General features: G+C 44.0%; 1 protein-coding gene across 1 annotated transcript in view; it reads right to left on the bottom strand.

The window, feature by feature from the left end:
* Positions 1–17,672, bottom strand: part of LOC117443611 (collagen alpha-6(VI) chain-like) — a 57,287-nt gene that overhangs the window by 27,593 nt on the left and 12,022 nt on the right. Inside the window, 20 exon segments of the mRNA XM_071202619.1 lie at positions 672–725; positions 889–981; positions 1,651–1,796; positions 2,247–2,325; positions 4,492–4,527; positions 4,529–4,641; positions 4,644–4,695; positions 4,698–4,724; positions 4,727–4,869; positions 5,448–5,488; positions 5,855–5,960; positions 5,963–6,074; positions 6,076–6,336; positions 6,338–6,417; positions 7,727–8,287; positions 9,927–10,478; positions 12,532–13,092; positions 13,607–14,218; positions 14,782–15,339; positions 15,780–16,361. Of these exon segments, the coding sequence (XP_071058720.1) occupies positions 672–725; positions 889–981; positions 1,651–1,796; positions 2,247–2,325; positions 4,492–4,527; positions 4,529–4,641; positions 4,644–4,695; positions 4,698–4,724; positions 4,727–4,869; positions 5,448–5,488; positions 5,855–5,960; positions 5,963–6,074; positions 6,076–6,336; positions 6,338–6,417; positions 7,727–8,287; positions 9,927–10,478; positions 12,532–13,092; positions 13,607–14,218; positions 14,782–15,339; positions 15,780–16,361 (4,769 nt within the window).

Here is a 17,672-nt window from a genome sequence, read left to right on the forward strand (position 1 = left end):
ACAGTGTGTAGGTGTGTGCTGTACAGTGTGTAGGTGTGTGTGTGTGGTACAGTGTGTAGGTGTGTGTGGTACAGTGCGTAGGTGTGTGTGTGGTACAGTGTGTAGGTGTGGGGGTGGTACAGTGTGTAGGTGTGTGTGTGGTACAGTGTGTAGGTGTGTGTGTGTTGACCGCTCAGAGGAGAGGAGTTCTCATTTCTCTAACCGCCTGCTGCTTCCCCTCCTCTCTCCTCGGTTCCCCCTCCTCACTCCTCGGTTCCCCTCCTCTCTCCTCGGTTCCCCTCCTCTCTCCTCGGTTCCCCTCCTCTCTCCTCGGTTCCCCTCCTCTCTCCTCGCTTCCCCTCCTCTCCTCCTCGCTTCCCCTCCTCTCCTCCTCGCTTCCCCTCCTCTCTCCTCGCTTCCCCTCCTCTCTCCTCGCTTCCCCTCTTCTCCGCTCGCATCTCCTGTGGGCGGGACTAAGTCTCGAGGATAGGAGTCGAGGATAGGAGTCGAGGAGGGGAGATTAGAGTATTGAGAAACCTCTACTGTGTCACATCGTAAACCTCAAACACATTGGAAGTCCTTCCTGTGTAGCACAGCAGCGTTTCAGGACGAGCAACAGCCTGTTAGTTCCTTCACAAGAGGAGTCAAGTGTGTGAGGATGGAATGAATAGACAATGGAATAAAGCACTTACGGAGTGGCCTTCCTCCCCCGGGAATCCCGGATGACCCCTCAGCCCCGGCTCGCCCTGTTCACAACGACACGGAGAGGCATTTAGAATAGAAAGCAGAATAGATCAACGCATCCGGATAAATACATACAGATCTTATCCTTAATTTTAGTTAGGTGTATTATTAGTAATATGTTATTTGCACTGTAAATTGAGCATCTTGTGTGTGTGTTTCAGTCACCTTTGACCCCAGGACGCCGCGAGAGCCACGGATGCCTTCGTATCCCAAACATTTGCACATGACGTTGCAGCACTTCCTGTCCGACACCGTGTCCTGCGGAGACACAGAGGAGGAACCCGAGAAAAGACCATTTCATTTAAAGACCCTCATCAAACCAAAATGTCCCCCTCGCATTTCCAGCCACCGGTTAAGTAAACGCTAATGAGTTCATCCTTGAATCCAAGTGGATGTTGAAGACATTGGAAGAGATTTCCTCCAGGTGTAAGTTATATTTTATTTTATGTATATATTGGATATATATATATAAAGGAGGTTTTAGTAAAAAGTACAGTAGTTACTACATGACTTTTAAAGTACAAATATATGAATATGTAAATGTACTTTCCACCACTGCAATATGTCAAATTACATTAGGAGAACCCCAAGGCTACATCCTAGGTCATCTTCTCTTTCATAAATGGTTAATCTTTTGTGACTTCCCTTCTCCCCTAGATGATTAGGGAACGTAACCTATATACATTTGAATATACGCATGGCAACGTCCTCAACGAAGTGTCCGAATTGAGAAGGAACCTTTTGAGTAACACCTGTAGAATTGTTGGAAAGTGATCGGGGAGGAAATTATGGCAGGCGCTTCACCCTAACTTCCAGTGTGGCTCGAAAGCAACATTTTTACTTTACAATTCTTCGGGACGTAGCTCCTGTCAGCAGACCGAGGGTCGGAAGATAGTTTTACTGTCAGCAGCACGACGAGGGACTCACGATCTGTTTGAGGACGGTGCTGCCCACGCTCGGCATGCCGATGCTCAGAGGGAGTTTGTGCGCGAGCCCTCTTCCGAACTCCACCATCTGCAGCTGGGCGGGGTCCCGGGTCCCCTCCAGGGCCACGGTGAGCAGAGCGCTGACCCCTGCACGCAAAAAACAAAACCACACTTTGTAAGTTTAGTGGGTTTAGGCCCTTAGGACATACCACAGACCGAGAGCTTCACTTATTACCTACTTTTTCCTGGTGTTTTCTGCAGGTGGGTGTGGCACATACACATTTCCTTTTTCCTGTATTTAGTAAACCCCAAATATGTTTGTTTTTCCAAGGAGCAAGTTCAACTATTTCATGTTTATGGATCACAATTTCTATATTGAATTCATTACTTTATGCTACAATAGAATCAAAGATAATTCAAATCAACCGTTCACCAAAATCAAGACATTAACAGCCTCTTTTAACGAGTGAAGGCGAGAGGGCCAGAAAGACGAAAGAAGGATAGAAGTGAAGAAAAACTAAAGAGCAAAGGTGAACAATCAAATGTTTTAGAATGACTCAAATAACCACTTTATAAAGAGGAGAATGAAACACGTACCAGACTGACGCAGCAGCTCTGCTTCATGCTCCAGTGTCCTCACGTCTTCATCCAGTCCGTCTGAGAAGATCACCAGCACCTGATGGACGAGGTTTGATTAATACAATATTTAATGTGAACGCACTTTAAGAACCACCTCATCCTGTTAGGTCAGCCCATTCATATAATCATACTATACTACAAACTAGAGATGTCCCGATGCGATCACGTGATCGGGGATCGGAGCCGATCACGTGATTTTCAAAAAATCGGGGATCGGGATTCTTTTTTTTTTATAATTTTTTTTTTTTAAATGTAATGTTACAAAACAAAAATGACCATGTTCACATCTTAAAGTCATCCTGAGGACTTAGTTTTGGTTTAAAATTACACAACATCATGTATGTGTTGCTTTCTTTGGGCTTGTTTTCAGACCTGGTTGCTTATTTCTCTGAAATCTGGCAACAGAGTGGGCGCAGTGTCTAATAGTAGCAGCAAGCTAACGAGAGGCTACGTTCAGCTGGTGACTCGGGACAGAGAAAATGTCAGGAGTTTGGAAGTATTATAAAATTGAAAGCGAACAACCGACACTTTCAGAGACTTTCAAAGAGAAACTGCCCCAGAACAGTGAAAAGGCCAACACAATAACAGCCAAATAGCTGAATTCATCGCGTTGGATGACCAGCCGTTATCTGTTACCTTTTTTTTCTCTTAATGCATCGCATAAAGATCGGATCGGGAAAAATCGGTATCGGCAGATTGTCAAAATCAAATGATCGGAATCGGATCGGGAGCAAAAAAAGGTGATCGGGACATCCCTACTACAAACCTTAACATTTGACTTCTTTTGACCTCCTTTCACTTCTTATTAAGAACCATCATTAGGTCAAAAACGTCACTAAGAAGTAGTGCTGCGTACCGGTACGCCGAACCGATACTGGACTTGTAAAAAGTTTCGGTTCAAGTCCGGTTAAAACCGGAACGTCAGGAACCGGTACTTGGACTCGCAAAAAAACTAGCACTTACGTATATTCTGGTGTCTGTGGTTATTTAAACATTCCCTGATAAACGTTATTCAGCGTCAATAAATGAGTGCTAATCCCAGTGTGCTCAGTGTACAACATCACATGTCATTTCACCTTCGATTCACGGTTTGAAAACGTAGCATTTCGCCACATGCTAATGCTAACCGGAAGTGAAGAATTTTCAGAATAAAAGTATTAAGTTAATAGTGTGAACTTCCGGTTTTTTCAGAATAAAACTGATTTAAATTAAATAGTGTATTTAATTCAAAATTACGCCATATCAACATTGATTTTAATTTCTAACAGTATGTATGTACATCACTATGTATGTAGTATGTACTGTATAATGTACACATGTAGAGTTGTGGAAAATACATGGTGCACAGACAGTACAGTACACTGACTGTACAGCCACTACCGTGTAGCCTATACTGTATAGTAGGTGTGTAACAGTGTAATGCGTATAGTCTACTCTACACTCTACCTTCCAGCAACGCTTTAGGGATTGAGGCTCAGTCAGCTCAGGGACTGTTTGGTTACTTTAGTTTGGTAAATGAAATAAAAGTTTGAACTTTGTAGTAGTTCACTGTAGTTGCTCTCATAAGTCATTTGTAGACTAAGTGGCAAAAAGTGTTATTTTTACATTTGTACTTTGTAGAGAAATGTAGACACAAGTTGGAAGGGAGCACAATAAACCTGATGAGTTTGAATTTGAGTTGATTATGAGTTAATTTTCAATTGATAATTAGCTCACAATAAGTTCACTTTAGTTACTCCACACAACTTGACACAAGCCATGGGTCAGGTACGGACTTGAACCTGAACCTCTGGACTTGAGTCCGGACCTGAACCTGAATGTGAGTCCAGGTACGCAGCACTACTAAGAAGTGTATTGCTAATGACGTTCGCCTCAGCCACAGCTTCACCTTTGTATTAACTGCAAATTAGAAAATGTTGTCGGCATAGCTAAAGACAGAACACTTCATTATAAACTGAAAGGCACGCAGACATCTGCCGAAGCCAAATGCATGATTTTTAAATGTTAGCAAAAAGTTAAAATATCGTTTGTATTCGCATTTGGATCCACTTCAAACGAAATGGGTTTTATACACCATTCTCAGTTTCATAAACGAGTGGACCCTGTAGTTTCCCCGTACACCAGACCCTAACACGCTGAAGATATCTCTCTTGGTGGAGGCAAGGCATGACAACTAAAATAGGGGTTGCCAGGTGTCTCTCACCTTCACATCAGCTTTGGACTTGTCCAAGAACCTCTTGCTTGAAGGAGTTCAGCATGGCCGTCTTGAAGTAAGTAGGCCCTGACATTCGCACTTCCATGACTTTGTCCACCACGTTCTTGCTGTAGGCTTCAAAGTCTGTGTCGTACAGGAACGCCCGTCACTACCACCCAGCACTTGGAAAGCGACCTTGGGCTGGATGGGAATCTGGGACCGACGCAGCAAAGGGTTTTCATTAATTCACCGAAGACACGGAACGGACGATTTCCGGCAGAAACCTCAGGAGGCATGGGTGTGGACCGCTGACCAGCTTCTTCTTCTCCCCTGCTGTTCTCCGAGAAATATCGAATCCCATGGCGATATCGATGCTGCAGTCTGTGGCAAAGGGACACGTGTATTTACCTTTACATAAGCTGTGTTTACATTCACATATTCTTAAGTGCAATGTTTAGGTGTTGCATTATGAAGAATTGTCTGAAAGCAGCAATATTTGACTAAAACTTCGGCAAACATTTTTTACGCTAACAGTTTTTTGATGATATGGATATTCCCATAACACATGACTGCATGTCTTAGTGTTTAAATTCACCAGTGGGGTATTTACTGACTTATTTATACGTTGTTGAGCAAAACAGTAAAATCTCAGTAAAAATAATGCTATAAAAAATTAAGAATAAAATAAATAGTGCAAGATCAGGTGTTTAAATAGTCTTATGGCCTGTGGAATGACAACCTCTTGTTTCCCAGTACGCAAACTCTACTTCTAACCATTTTGTTAACTACGAGATGACAGTAATACGTAGCCTTTACCCGTGACACAACTAAGCCCATTGTATTCCTCTCTAAACCAGTTGACGGAACAGTACCTAATTCTTTTTGCAACATTTGAATGGAAACAAAACTATTGAGATGCAAGGAGACACTTTTCAACTTACTCTGCTTGGGGGGCGAGGGGGTGTGGGGAGGGGGCGGTGTGGGGGGGTGTGGTTCTTGAGGAGGGTCGGGGGTGAAGGTGTGGGTGGGGTTGTTGAGGCGGGTCGGGGTGAAGGTGTGGGTGGGGTTGTTGAGGAGGCCTCGGGGTGAAGTCGTGGGTGGGGTTTTAGGGCGGGTCGGGGTGAAGGTGTGGGGTGGGGTTGTTGAGGAGGGTCGGGGTGAAGGTGTGGGTGGGGTTGTTGAGGCGGTCGGGTGAAGGTGTGGGTGGGTTGTTGAGGAAGGGTCCGGGGTGAAGTCTGGGTGGGGTTGTTGAAGGCCGGGTCGGGGTGTGGGGTGGGGTTGTTGAGGAGGGGTCGGGTGAGTCGTGGGTGGGGTTGTTGAGCGGGTCGGGGTGAAGGTGTGGGTGGGGGTTGTTGAGGAGGGTCGGGGTGAAGGTGTGGGTGGTTCTGGACCGGGATCATCGCATAAGATGTCGACCAAGTTTTGCTTGATATTTTTCAATCCGTTAAGTTCTGCACGTTCAAACAGCCTCTCCGGGTGCCAGTGATCTGCAAGAGCTCCAGGTCGTGAATGTCGCCAACGCCGATGGCAAACACCAAAATGTTATGTAACCTGAGATAGTCAGCTGCTTCCTCCACGTCGTCATGCGACCCCGCCGTCTGAGATCAACACCAGATTCTTCGGGACAACGCGACTGTCGTCAAAGTACTTGCTTATGTGAGCCAAGGCTTTCCCGAGGAACGTGTTTCCACCAGTGTATTCCAGGTTCTGGATGTGCCCGATCAAATCCTCCTTCCTGAAGTAGCTGTTGAGGTCAAACTCGTTCTGAGGCTTATCGCTGAACTGAGCGAGTCCGATACGCACCCGCTCTTTACTGATGGTAAAGCTGTTCACTACGCTCGCCGTGAAGTTTTTTCATCATGTCGTGATCTTCTGCATTAATGCTGCTCGACTGGTCGAGTAGGAAGATCAGGTCGGCCTGCTTTGCCTTACATGCTGACGGAGCAAAGCAAGAGGAAGACATAAGTCAACATGGCGGACATGGAAATATAAATAGACGAACATCAAATGGAATTTACAAAAGTACAAAGAAATTCACTGTAAAGCATAATTTGTATGTATTCAAATATGCCCTGCTTTTACTGCCTTTGTGATTCTTACTCCTTGACGCCGCACGCAGAAATGTTTTGAGCATCGAGAGAAACTAAATGTGTGGGATATCTACTTCTAAATTGTGGTCTTCAAATGATAAGTCATTTCCCGTCTTTCCTTGCTTTGCCCAAACCCTAAAGAGCTGGATTAGGGAAGCAATCAAGACCAACACTTTCGTTTCCAATATTTGTTGTAGAAGTGCTTTAAAGGTGGCGTAGTTACGTTTGAGAAACCGGCTCGAGATCGCTAGAATTTGAAAATACACAACCGGAGAAAATCTGCCACTTCCTCACAGAGCCCCTCCCCCAAACACACACGAACGCGCACATGACCAATGAGGGCACGAGATAAGTTTGTGCCCCGATGGAAGGCTGACAGGCAGGTAGGCCATCCAATCCGTTTAGCGTACTTTTTACAGTACCACGGCTTCTACAGATGACATTTTTTTATGGATTTGTTGTCAAAGCACTTCAGATATTCATTGCTATCGGGATGTTCAGAGCATTGCATGGAATATAACAAAAAGTGTATCTCGAGCCGGTTTCTGAAACTTACCTACCCCACCTTTAAGTGACCGAACATAAATACTGGTAAACTATACATTCAAGGTTTATGAACCATCATTCCAAACGGGCTTCATGTTTATTTTAGGGTTTGTTTAAAACATTTTCAATATTTGAAACCCTTTACACGATTATTGTAGGACGGTGAAGATCTAGGGGGGGCGTGTGGTGCAGTGGGTTGTGCGTAGGTGTTCGGATCAGGGGGGTCGCAGGTTCAAACCCCACTGCAGTCAGCATATCGTTGTGTCACTGAGACACTGATTGCCCACAGTGTTGAGGATGTGAGTCTCTTTGGATAAAAGCATCTAACAAGTGACTTGTGATGTAATCTTCGATCACGCTGAAGGACGTGCAGTAAGGAAGAACAAGAAAGTTGAAGGGGCGAATAACGATGGAATTGATTGAACACAATTCCTGATCTCTAAAAACAATTCCCTTTTGAAATGAAAGCCGTATCGTACAGTATGTGTCTTTGTGAGTTTTCTGGATTCAATTATTTCATACGTTTAGTGGATCTTTCGACAAAGACTTTGAATCTTAGCTCGGAAGATCGTGAACTTCTGTCCCACGGATGTGCACAGACCGCTCACCTCGTTTGGTGGCATTGCAGAGGACAGAAGACATGTTGTTGTGCAGAGTTCCTAGGGCCTCAAATCTGTCCACAAAGAAACTTCTGCCGGCGTTGCCAGCAATGGTCAACAGCTGATCTGGATCTGCTTCCTTCACTCCGACACTGATGACGGTGACGCCGTGTTCTCGCAGCTTATCCGCCGGACCCTTTAGGTTGGACGGTATGTTCGCAGGTCCGTCTGTGATCACTATGAGAATCTGAGGCACCTCCCGGCCTCCATGTTCGGCATTAAAGTACTCTAGAGAGTATCTCAAGGCTTCGTCTGTGTGGGTGCCTCCTCCTTCCGGCTTCACTGTTGGTATCGCTGCGAGAACTTTCCGTTTGGAGTCGTAGGTGCTCAGTTTAAAATGAGTGCGGGGTTCATCCGAGTAGGAAATAAGCCCGAAGCGAGTCAGGTTGGTGCCAACGGTGGTTTGGTTCACTATTGATGCCATAAACCTCCGCATGCTTTCATAATGAATTTGAGATATTCTGGAGCTGTCCACCAGGAAAATAATGTCGGATTTTTCCATTATACATCCTGGTTTAAAAGGAAAAAGAGGAAAAAGGAGAAGTTAGCAGAGACATTGGTTGGGAATTATTATGTTCTCGTAAAAAATCAATGCCTTACAATTACAACTGATTCTGAGAAAAGATGGTTTCATAAAATAAGCTTCACCGCAATATTTTCAGTACATATATGTTTTTTTCCCATTTTATTCCAATCTAATTAATTTCAGTAAACAAGACAAAATACTTAGAGTAGACTGAAAATAAGGATTGAGAAATATAAACTCTTGTTGCCAATGGTGGAATAGCACAGTAAGAACATTTACTTAAGTGTTGTACTATAGTTCTATTTAACTACTTTGTATTTGTTTTACTTTAATATATTATAGAAGGTTTATAGTGATAGAATGATATGATGGAGTACCGTACTAATTATGTACCCCGGATAGAAAATTGGTTCCACATTGACAAACCACAACGTTAAAATTATATGACATGTGTTGAAGTGTTCTTAAAGAACTCATGATACCCTACTGGCCTACTAGGGCATTGCGTTCCAAGAATGCAGGGTTGTTGGTTGTTCCTAGAGTCTCTAAAAGTACAATGGGAGCCAGAGCCTTTTCTTATCAAGCTCCACATTTGTGGAATCAGCTTCCAGTTTGTGTTCGGGCGGCAGACACCCTATCCGTTTTTAAGAGTGCGCTTAAGACCTTCCTTTTTGATAAAGCTTATAGTTAGGGCTGATTAGATTCAGCCCCTAGTTTTGCTGATATAGGCTTAGTTTGTCGGGGGACATCTTCCTTCTTCCTTCTCTCTGTCTGTACCTGTGTCCTCTCATGTTCCGATTAACCCAGCTTCCCCACATCTCTTTCTTTTGGTGTCTATATACGCCGGGATCCGGAGTCATGGATGATCCTGTTGCTGCGGTCCTGCCTGACTCTCATCATACTATTTCCCTGATGACTCCCACAGGATTGTTGACATCCTCGTGGATTCATCTTCCTATTATACACACATGCATTTCCAAACATTTGGTCTACCTACGCTGTAAAATGTATTATCTCTTCGATTTACACACGCCATCTATTGCACGTCTGTCCGTCCTGGGAGAGGGATCCCTCCTCTGCTGCTCTCCCTGAGGTTTCTCCCATGTTCCCTTTAAACTGTGGGGTTTCCTTGTACGATGTGAGGGTCTAAGGACAGAGGGTCTCAGGACAGAGGGTCTAAGGACAGAGGGTCTAAGGACAGAGGGTCTGAGGACAGAGGGTCTAACGACAGAGGGCCTAAGGACAGAGGGTCTAAGGACAGAGGGTGTCGTATTGTCATACTGATATTCTGTACACACTGTGAAGACCACTGAGACAAATGTAACATTTGTGATATTGGGCTATATAAATATAAACATTGATTGATTGAAGATAAAAACTGAATATTATTCTTTTATAATAATGTGAAAAGAAACATTTTGCATACTGATAACGTTAGATATTTGAAGTACATTCAGCTCAAACATTTGGTACTTCTAATTAAGCAACATTCTCAATTCAGATATTTTACTCGCAAGTTAGTATTTTTAGACCATTGCACTTGTATCTATATTTAAGTAAAGGTTCTGAGCACTTCTTCCACCATTGCTCTACTCCTAGTTGCTTGTGTTGACCTGCTCTTACCTCTCTCGCAAATCTTTGAGGAAACCTGGGCTTCCAAGTCCTTCAGCGCATCAAAGTCCTTAACAGAATAAACCCTGTGAGAATCACCGCTGATCTCCTTCAGCTGGGTGGGGTTGTGATTCTTCCCTCCGATGGAGTAGATCACAACCCCCTTTTCCCTCAGAGCCTCAGCAGGACCCCTGACGTTATCTTGTGCCTTGCCGTCTGTAATCACTATCAGATTCTGAATCATGCCAGGACGCCCTCCTCTGGCCGCATCGAAATACTTTGAAACCTCTGTGATGGCCTTTCCTGTGCTCGTACCTCCATTCATATGCTTCATATCATCAATGGCTCTCAAAATGTCAACTTTGCTGTAGTATTGGTTGAGGGGAAACTCCAGATTGTAGCTGGTACTGAACTGCATGACACCGACGTGCACCGTGTTCTTCCCGATGGCCGACTTGTTGATGACAAATTTCATGAAGTCTTTCATTTTCTGAAACTCTTCCTCATCGATACCCTTGGAGCTGTCAGTGAGGAAAAAGATGTCGCCCTGTATGTCTCTGCAGGCTGTCGACACAGAACACAGAAATGTTAATGAGGAGTTCCTTTTTTTGCCCTTCTCTTACTTTCATTGGGTATCATTTAGAAGGTATTTTGTTAACTTAGGTTCAGGAGCAGGGCAATTCCTCAATATGCAGCCAACACATCCGGCCACTGTTGTTTCCATTCTCTCAACCCACCCGCCCTCTCCCTTCCTCTCATACATTCCCCTTTCTACCTCATCATTAACCAAACCCATTCATCCCTCCACCCTTCGAACCATTCATCTTTTTATCCCCACACCCACCAATCCCTTCATCCCTACCTTCCCTCATCTCTAAATCCACCAAACGCTTCATCCCTACCTTCCCTCATCTCTAAATCCACCAATCGCTTCATCCCTACCTTCCCTCATCTCTAAATCCACCAATCGCTTCATCCCTACCTTCCCTCATCTCTAAATCCACCAATCCCTTCATCCCTACCTTCCCTTATCCCTAAATCCACCAATCGCTTCATCCCTACCTTCCCTCATCTCTAAATCCACCAATCCCTTCATCCCTACCTTCCCTCATCTCTAAATCCACCAATCGCTTCATCCCTACCTTCCCTTATCTCTAAATCCACCAATCCCTTCATCCCTACCTTCCCTTATCTCTAAATCCACCAATCCCCTTCATCCCTACCTTCCCTCATCTCTAAATCCACCAATCTCTTCATCCCTACCATCCCTCATCTCTAAATCCACCAATCCCTTCATCCCTACCTTCCCTCATCTCTAAATCACACCAATCCCTGTCATCCCTACCGTCCCTCATCTCTAAATCCACCAATCGCTTCATCCCTACCTTCCCCTCATCTCGAAATCCACCAATCCCTTCATCCACCTTACCCATCTCTAAATATAATCTAAAATCCACCAATCCATTCATCCCTACCTTCCCCCATCTCTAAATCCACCAATAACTTCATCCCTACCTTCCCTAATCTCTAAATCCACCAATCCCTACCTTCCCTCATCTCTAAATCCACCAATCGCTTCATCCCTACCTTCCCTCATCTCTAAATCCACCAATCCCTTCATCCCTACCTTCCCTCATCTCTAAATCCACCAATCCCTTCATCCCTACCTTCCCTCATCTCTAAATCCACCAATCCCTTCATCCCTACCTTCCCTCATCTCTAAATCCCTTCATCCCTACCTTCCCTCATCTCTAAATCCACCAATCGCTTCATCCGTACCTACCCTCATCTCTAAATCCACCAATCGCTTCATCCCTACCTTCCCTCATCTCTAAATCCACCAATCCCTTCATCCCTACCTCCCTCATCTCTAAATCCACCAATCCCTTCATCCCTACCTTCCCTCATCTCTAAATCCACCAATCCCTTCATCCCTACCTACCCTCATCTCTAAATCCACCAATCGCTTCATCCCTACCTTCCCTCATCTCTAAATCCACCAATCTCTTCATCCCTACCTTCCCTCATCTCTAAATCCACCAATCCCTTCATCCCTACCTTCCCTTATCTCTAAATCCACCAATCCCTTCATCCCTACCTTCCTTCATCTCTAAATCCACCAATCCCTACATCCCTACCTTCCCTCATCTCTAAATCCACCAATCCCTTCATCCCTACCTTCCCTCATCTCTAAATCCACCAATCCCTTCATCCCTACCTTCCCTCATCTCTAAATCCACCAATCGCTTCATCCCTACCTTCCCTCATCTCTAAATCCACCAATCGCTTCATCCCTACCTTCCCTCATCTCTAAATCCACCAATCGCTTCATCCCTACCTTTAACACCTAAACACCCTTTAAAAAAAGCGTCAATCTTCCTACCACCTATCACTATTATGATCGGTTATTAATGATATCTATCAACGTAACTTTTACAATTCTTGTTAGCTGCCATCTCTGAAGTATGAAAAGCGTCTACACTGTTCGGTCCTCTCTGTCTGGCCTCTTCTGTTAAACATGCCGTTAACTAAGTTTATGTTTCAAGGCTGGGTACGATATGGGAAAAAGCCCTTCTCTCGCTTCGTCCATCCATTTCAAAAAAAGTTTTTTCCTTACCTTCTTCAGAACAGATTTCTCTGATGATTTCAGTGTTGATGGATTCCAAGGCATCGAAATTTCTGACGAAGATAGTCCTCTTGGGGTCTCCTGCAATCTCTTCGAGCTGAGTCTGGGATGTATCTTTCACCCCAATGGCGTAGATAATGATTCCCTGCTCCCTCAGTTCTTCTGCAGGAACCTCCACCTTATCATGGGACTCTCCATCTGTGACGACGATCAGGTACTTTGGGGCTTCGTGACCACGCGTGGCCGCCGCTCTCTCAAAGAGTGGGCCCATGTGTGAAAGTGCTTTTCCTGTAAACGTCCCACCTCCTAAGCGACGTATAGTGTCGATGGCATTCACCAATGACTTTTCATCGGAGTAGGTTGTCAGATCAAATTCATCAGTCGGGGAATCAGAATATTTCACGAGCCCAATGCGGACTTGTTGTGGCCCAATTTGGAATTGTTCTATAAACTTGTAGAGGAAGTTCTGCATTTCTGCGAAGTCTTTCCATGAAATGGTTCCTGAGTCATCCATGAGGAAGAAGATGTCTGCTTCATCCGTTTTTACACAAACTAAATTGGAAAACAATAAGACGACGTTATTTTCACATATTCAACAAGAGAAAGGTTAAAAATTAACATTCATTTGGAAATATTTGAGTTAAATACAAAAAGATGGCTCTTCAAGGGGAAAGTGCCATTTTAAATCCCCATAGCACAAACAAACCAAATAAATCTAGGAGATTTCTGTCTTTCACAGTTCATTGAGGGTCAAAGTGTATTATTGATCCACAAATCCCCTTCTCATTTTAACTTTAACTTTATTTAATTCGCTCTACAACATGAATAAAAATGTAGTTTTTAAAGTTGACTTTTTGTGTTTATGGTATTTCCTGTAAGACCAGAAATTGTAAAACTACAGATTGTAAAAGTAGTTATACTACAGTGCAGAAATACCATCATCAACGTATACTCAAATGCAACATTATGAAAATACTCGAGTAAAGTCCAGCGCATAGCTTAAGTTATATACTTTCCACCAGTCCCAAAGACAACTCCAACAAACAAACAAAAAACTGTTTCAAACCTTCTTTGGTTTCCATTTTCATTGGGACTGCTTTGGCAATGATGTTTTTGCACAGGATTCTCTGCAGGGTCTGCTTCAGGTGCGTCAGCTCGGTGAAACTTTTCCGGGTGAAAACGTGCTGATCAGGAGGGTGTGAAGCTATTTCCAAGAGTTCGCTCTCGATGGCATCTTTTATCCCTAAAGCGTAAATGGTAACACCGGTTCGACGCAGAGTAATTGCTGCTTCGCTCACTTCATCCATGGATTTACCGTCAGTGATGACCACCGCCACCTGTTGGACACCGTTTTCTTTCCTGCAGCCCTTCTCTTTAATAAAGACGTTTTCCCGAGTGAAATTCAGGGCCTCTCCAGTATTCGTACCGCCTCCATTGTAAGGCAGGATATTGATGTACTCGAGCAATTCGTCCTTGTTGTTGAATGAGTTGAGGAAGACCTGTGGTGTGGAGACATCGTTGTATGTGACAATGCCCACTCTGACTCTCTTCGGACTTACATCCAAGCTGCTCACGACCAAGTGCAGGAAGTTGCGCATGAGCCGAAAGTTTTCATTTCCAATGCTTCCCGACTCGTCAACGATGAACACGATGTCTGCCACCGTGGCTCCTTTGCAATCTGTGAAAGGAGTGTAACTTGAGTCATCTGCTACAAAGGGACTTTATTACAGGTATACTTGTAGCCAGCGACGTAGCAGAGCCTCACCTGTCACTCTCCAATGTAATGAACAAATACAAAATAATAATAATAATATTAAATTAATAAATGAGTGCCCGCGCACTAAGGTAAAGTCAAGGAAAGACCACAACTGTATTGCAAATGGGATTTTACTAAGAGAGAAAAATCCAATATTTAAATGAAACTACATTTTTTGTGTATCCTTCTGTTGAACAGTCTGTTTAAAATGAATCGAAACATCAGACTAAAAAAGCTTTGGAAAATAACAGAATATTTCGATTAAGGTCAAAATATAATATTTGTAAATATGAGTCAGTGCCTCCGACCATGAACCTCGCCGCACGTCACTGCTTCTAACAGAGGGCAAAGCAGTAAGCATAATGTTGTGTTCTGCGATTAGAGGTGGCTCGGACTTCAATAAAACTATGAATGCTAGTTTTCTGTAGCCGTCCACTTCTAGATGCTAACTGAAAAACTGCTAGTAGGATGGTTGGGATTCTCACCTTCAGTAATGATCTCCTTTTTCTCAGTCAAGAAGACATCCTCCAAAATTAACACGTTTGCAGTATTATATGCATAGTCAGGACTGGCAAACGATTCGATTGATTCCATACTTGCACCTGCACTCATTCCTATAAGAGTTACCCCCGATGATTTGATCAATTCAGCGTCCCTATACACGGAGCGTTTGGGGTCTTCTGCACTCATAACAACCAGATACTGTCGGGAGCCTTGATGCGCGCGGCCCCCGGCCTCACTGGTAAAAAGGTGGGTGTTGGCGTTGATCAGGGCACCGCCCAGGTCAGCTGGTTTCTTGGTGTTTGGGCGCAGGCGGAAACGCTTGACAGTTTCGATGGTTTTCTGTTTGTTTTTAAATTTCTCAAGGGAGAATTCGACCTTGGTATCTTCACGGTACTGGCCCAAACCAATACGGTAGGTGGACGCTGAGGCATTGAGACGATCGATCAATTCAACCAAGTGAGATATGACCTCCGGGACCATTCGTGGAGCCATGCTACCGTCCAGCATGAAGAAGATATCTGCAAACCTGTCTGTCAAGGCTGGAAAAGAGACAACATTATTACTTTTTCTTACATTACAGTCAAGATGTCAGTATACTCCAAAGAGTATGGCTAGTAGGATATGCACTAACATTTTGTATTTTCAGATATTTTCACATTAAGCTAACTTTGAAACTTTCCAAGCTCTCATGTTGTACCACAAGCAGGCGCAGCACCATGCATTCCCATTACTCCCTTTGCATAATTCATCATGTCTAGCCACGCTCTTTGATGGCTGCCATTGAATGAGCTATTGGGAATATGTATACTTTAAAAACTGGTTACCAAAAAGGACTGCATGATTGTAACAGCAGGAAACTTATTAAAATCAGTAGATCTCATCTTTAAATACCAAAACCTAATTTGCCCGCTTAGAAATATAAACTTTATTGCAATCAAATGGACTATTATGTGATGTTTTCTCCAATCCTTTGCCTTACCTTGCTTCTGATCCTCCACTGAGATGCACACAGTTTTCAGCAGACGGTCTTTCAGCGTCTTCAGAGCCGCGTAGTTACTGATGTAGGACCGGAAGCGCTCTGAAGGCTGGTTGGCGATGGACTCGAGCTGCTGCAGGTTGGCTGCTCCCACCCCGATGCCAAACACGATGACACCCTGCTTCCTCAGGCGCTGGGCGGGTGCGACCACATCGTCCGTGGAGTCTCCATGCGTGATAACCACAGCGATCTGAGGCACCCTTTGGCCGGCTCGGCTCCCCGCTTCCTCCGTGAAGTACTGCGTCCGGAGGAAGTCGAGGGCCTTGCCTGTTTCTGTGCCTCCTTCTTGGTAGGGCATCTTTTTAACTGCGATCATCAGGGATCTCTTATCCACGTGATCCTTCAGCAGAAACTCCTGGTGAGTGTCATCGCTGTGCTGAGCCACGCCGATACGAACCTTTTTCCAGCCGATGTTGAGGTCCTTGATGACACTGCTGAGAAAACCTTTGACCTTCACGAAGTTCTTCTTGTCGATGGATCCGTCCACCAGGAAGACGATGTCGGCCACGGTGGCATTTTCACAATCTGGACAAGGGGAAGAAAAAGTTCAGCTCCGGGGACGTAAACATGTGTTCTGTTTATTGACAGCTCAAGTCTGAAACATTTCTTGCATCACAGCAGCAACAACAAAGACACATATTTAAGGACAAATTAAACAGATATCATTATGATCACTGAAGACAAAATGTTTAAAGAGGCCCCATCATGCTTTTTGGGGGTTTCCCTTCCCTGTTCTTTGTTAGGGTAAAAAACATGCTGCAAAAGGTTTTTTAACAAAAGCATTTTATATAACCCTTTTTTTACCAGAGGACTAAATAATGCACATCGTGGCGTTTAATGCCGAGACATTACAAGGCAAACAATAAATAACAATAAATAGATTTAGCTCCGTTACCGTTCTTCGTTATTTAGCCAAGCAGGATTGTGCTGCCCACAGGCTGCTAACAGCTAACTGCTAACTGCTAACAGCTAACAGCTAACAGCTAACAGCTAACCGCTAACAGCTAACTGCTAACAGCTAACCGCTAACAGCTAACAGCTAACATTAACCAGCTCTCTATCTGCAGATTTGTTGTTCACAAAGTTTTATTATCAAATAAATAATAGGCTGTGTCCATCAATTGTACATTTACTGCATCGCGAACATATTTTCGATGATCCCAGAGAGGCCGTTAGTCTTGATCCTGCAAGGGGAAGCCTTTTTTGGTCAGAGTTTATATTTCCCAAAGATCCTCATTAGTGAGTGAGGATGCAGGTCCCTCCCCTCAGAGACTTCATCACCTCTTCAGGGACCGGTTTCCCCTCAGCTGTTTGCGCCAACACATTTCCTTCAATTCCTAGAAAGTCTCAAGCATGCATAATGTCTTGGCTGCAAAGCATTCTCGGACATGTCCAGATGTTTCCAATGATCAGGTTTCAGAGTGGATTAATGGGAGGTTAAAGATAACAGTGTCTGGAAGACATCAAATAAATCTGGTCGACTGTTGGCTGTTTATTGAGCTTCAAAACTATTAACAGGCGCACTTTAATGTTATGTCAAACAACGTTTTTGTCCTTAGATCTGTTGCATATAAAGGAGACTATATTTCTGGAAAAAAATATTTACAGTACCAGAGAAACACATACTGATATACACCTGAACATGAGCAGGAGAGGACTCTTTAAAGTAGAGACACTACATACTGATATACACCTGAACATCAGCAGGAGAGGACTCTTTAAAGTAGAGACACTACATACTGATACACACCTGAACATCAGCAGGAGAGGACTCTTTAAAGTAGAGACACTACACACTGATATACACCTGAACATCAGCAGGAGAGGACTCTTTAA

Source organism: Pseudochaenichthys georgianus, unplaced genomic scaffold (assembly GCF_902827115.2).
Source record: "Pseudochaenichthys georgianus unplaced genomic scaffold, fPseGeo1.2 scaffold_640_arrow_ctg1, whole genome shotgun sequence".
Lineage (NCBI taxonomy): Eukaryota > Metazoa > Chordata > Actinopteri > Perciformes > Channichthyidae > Pseudochaenichthys > Pseudochaenichthys georgianus.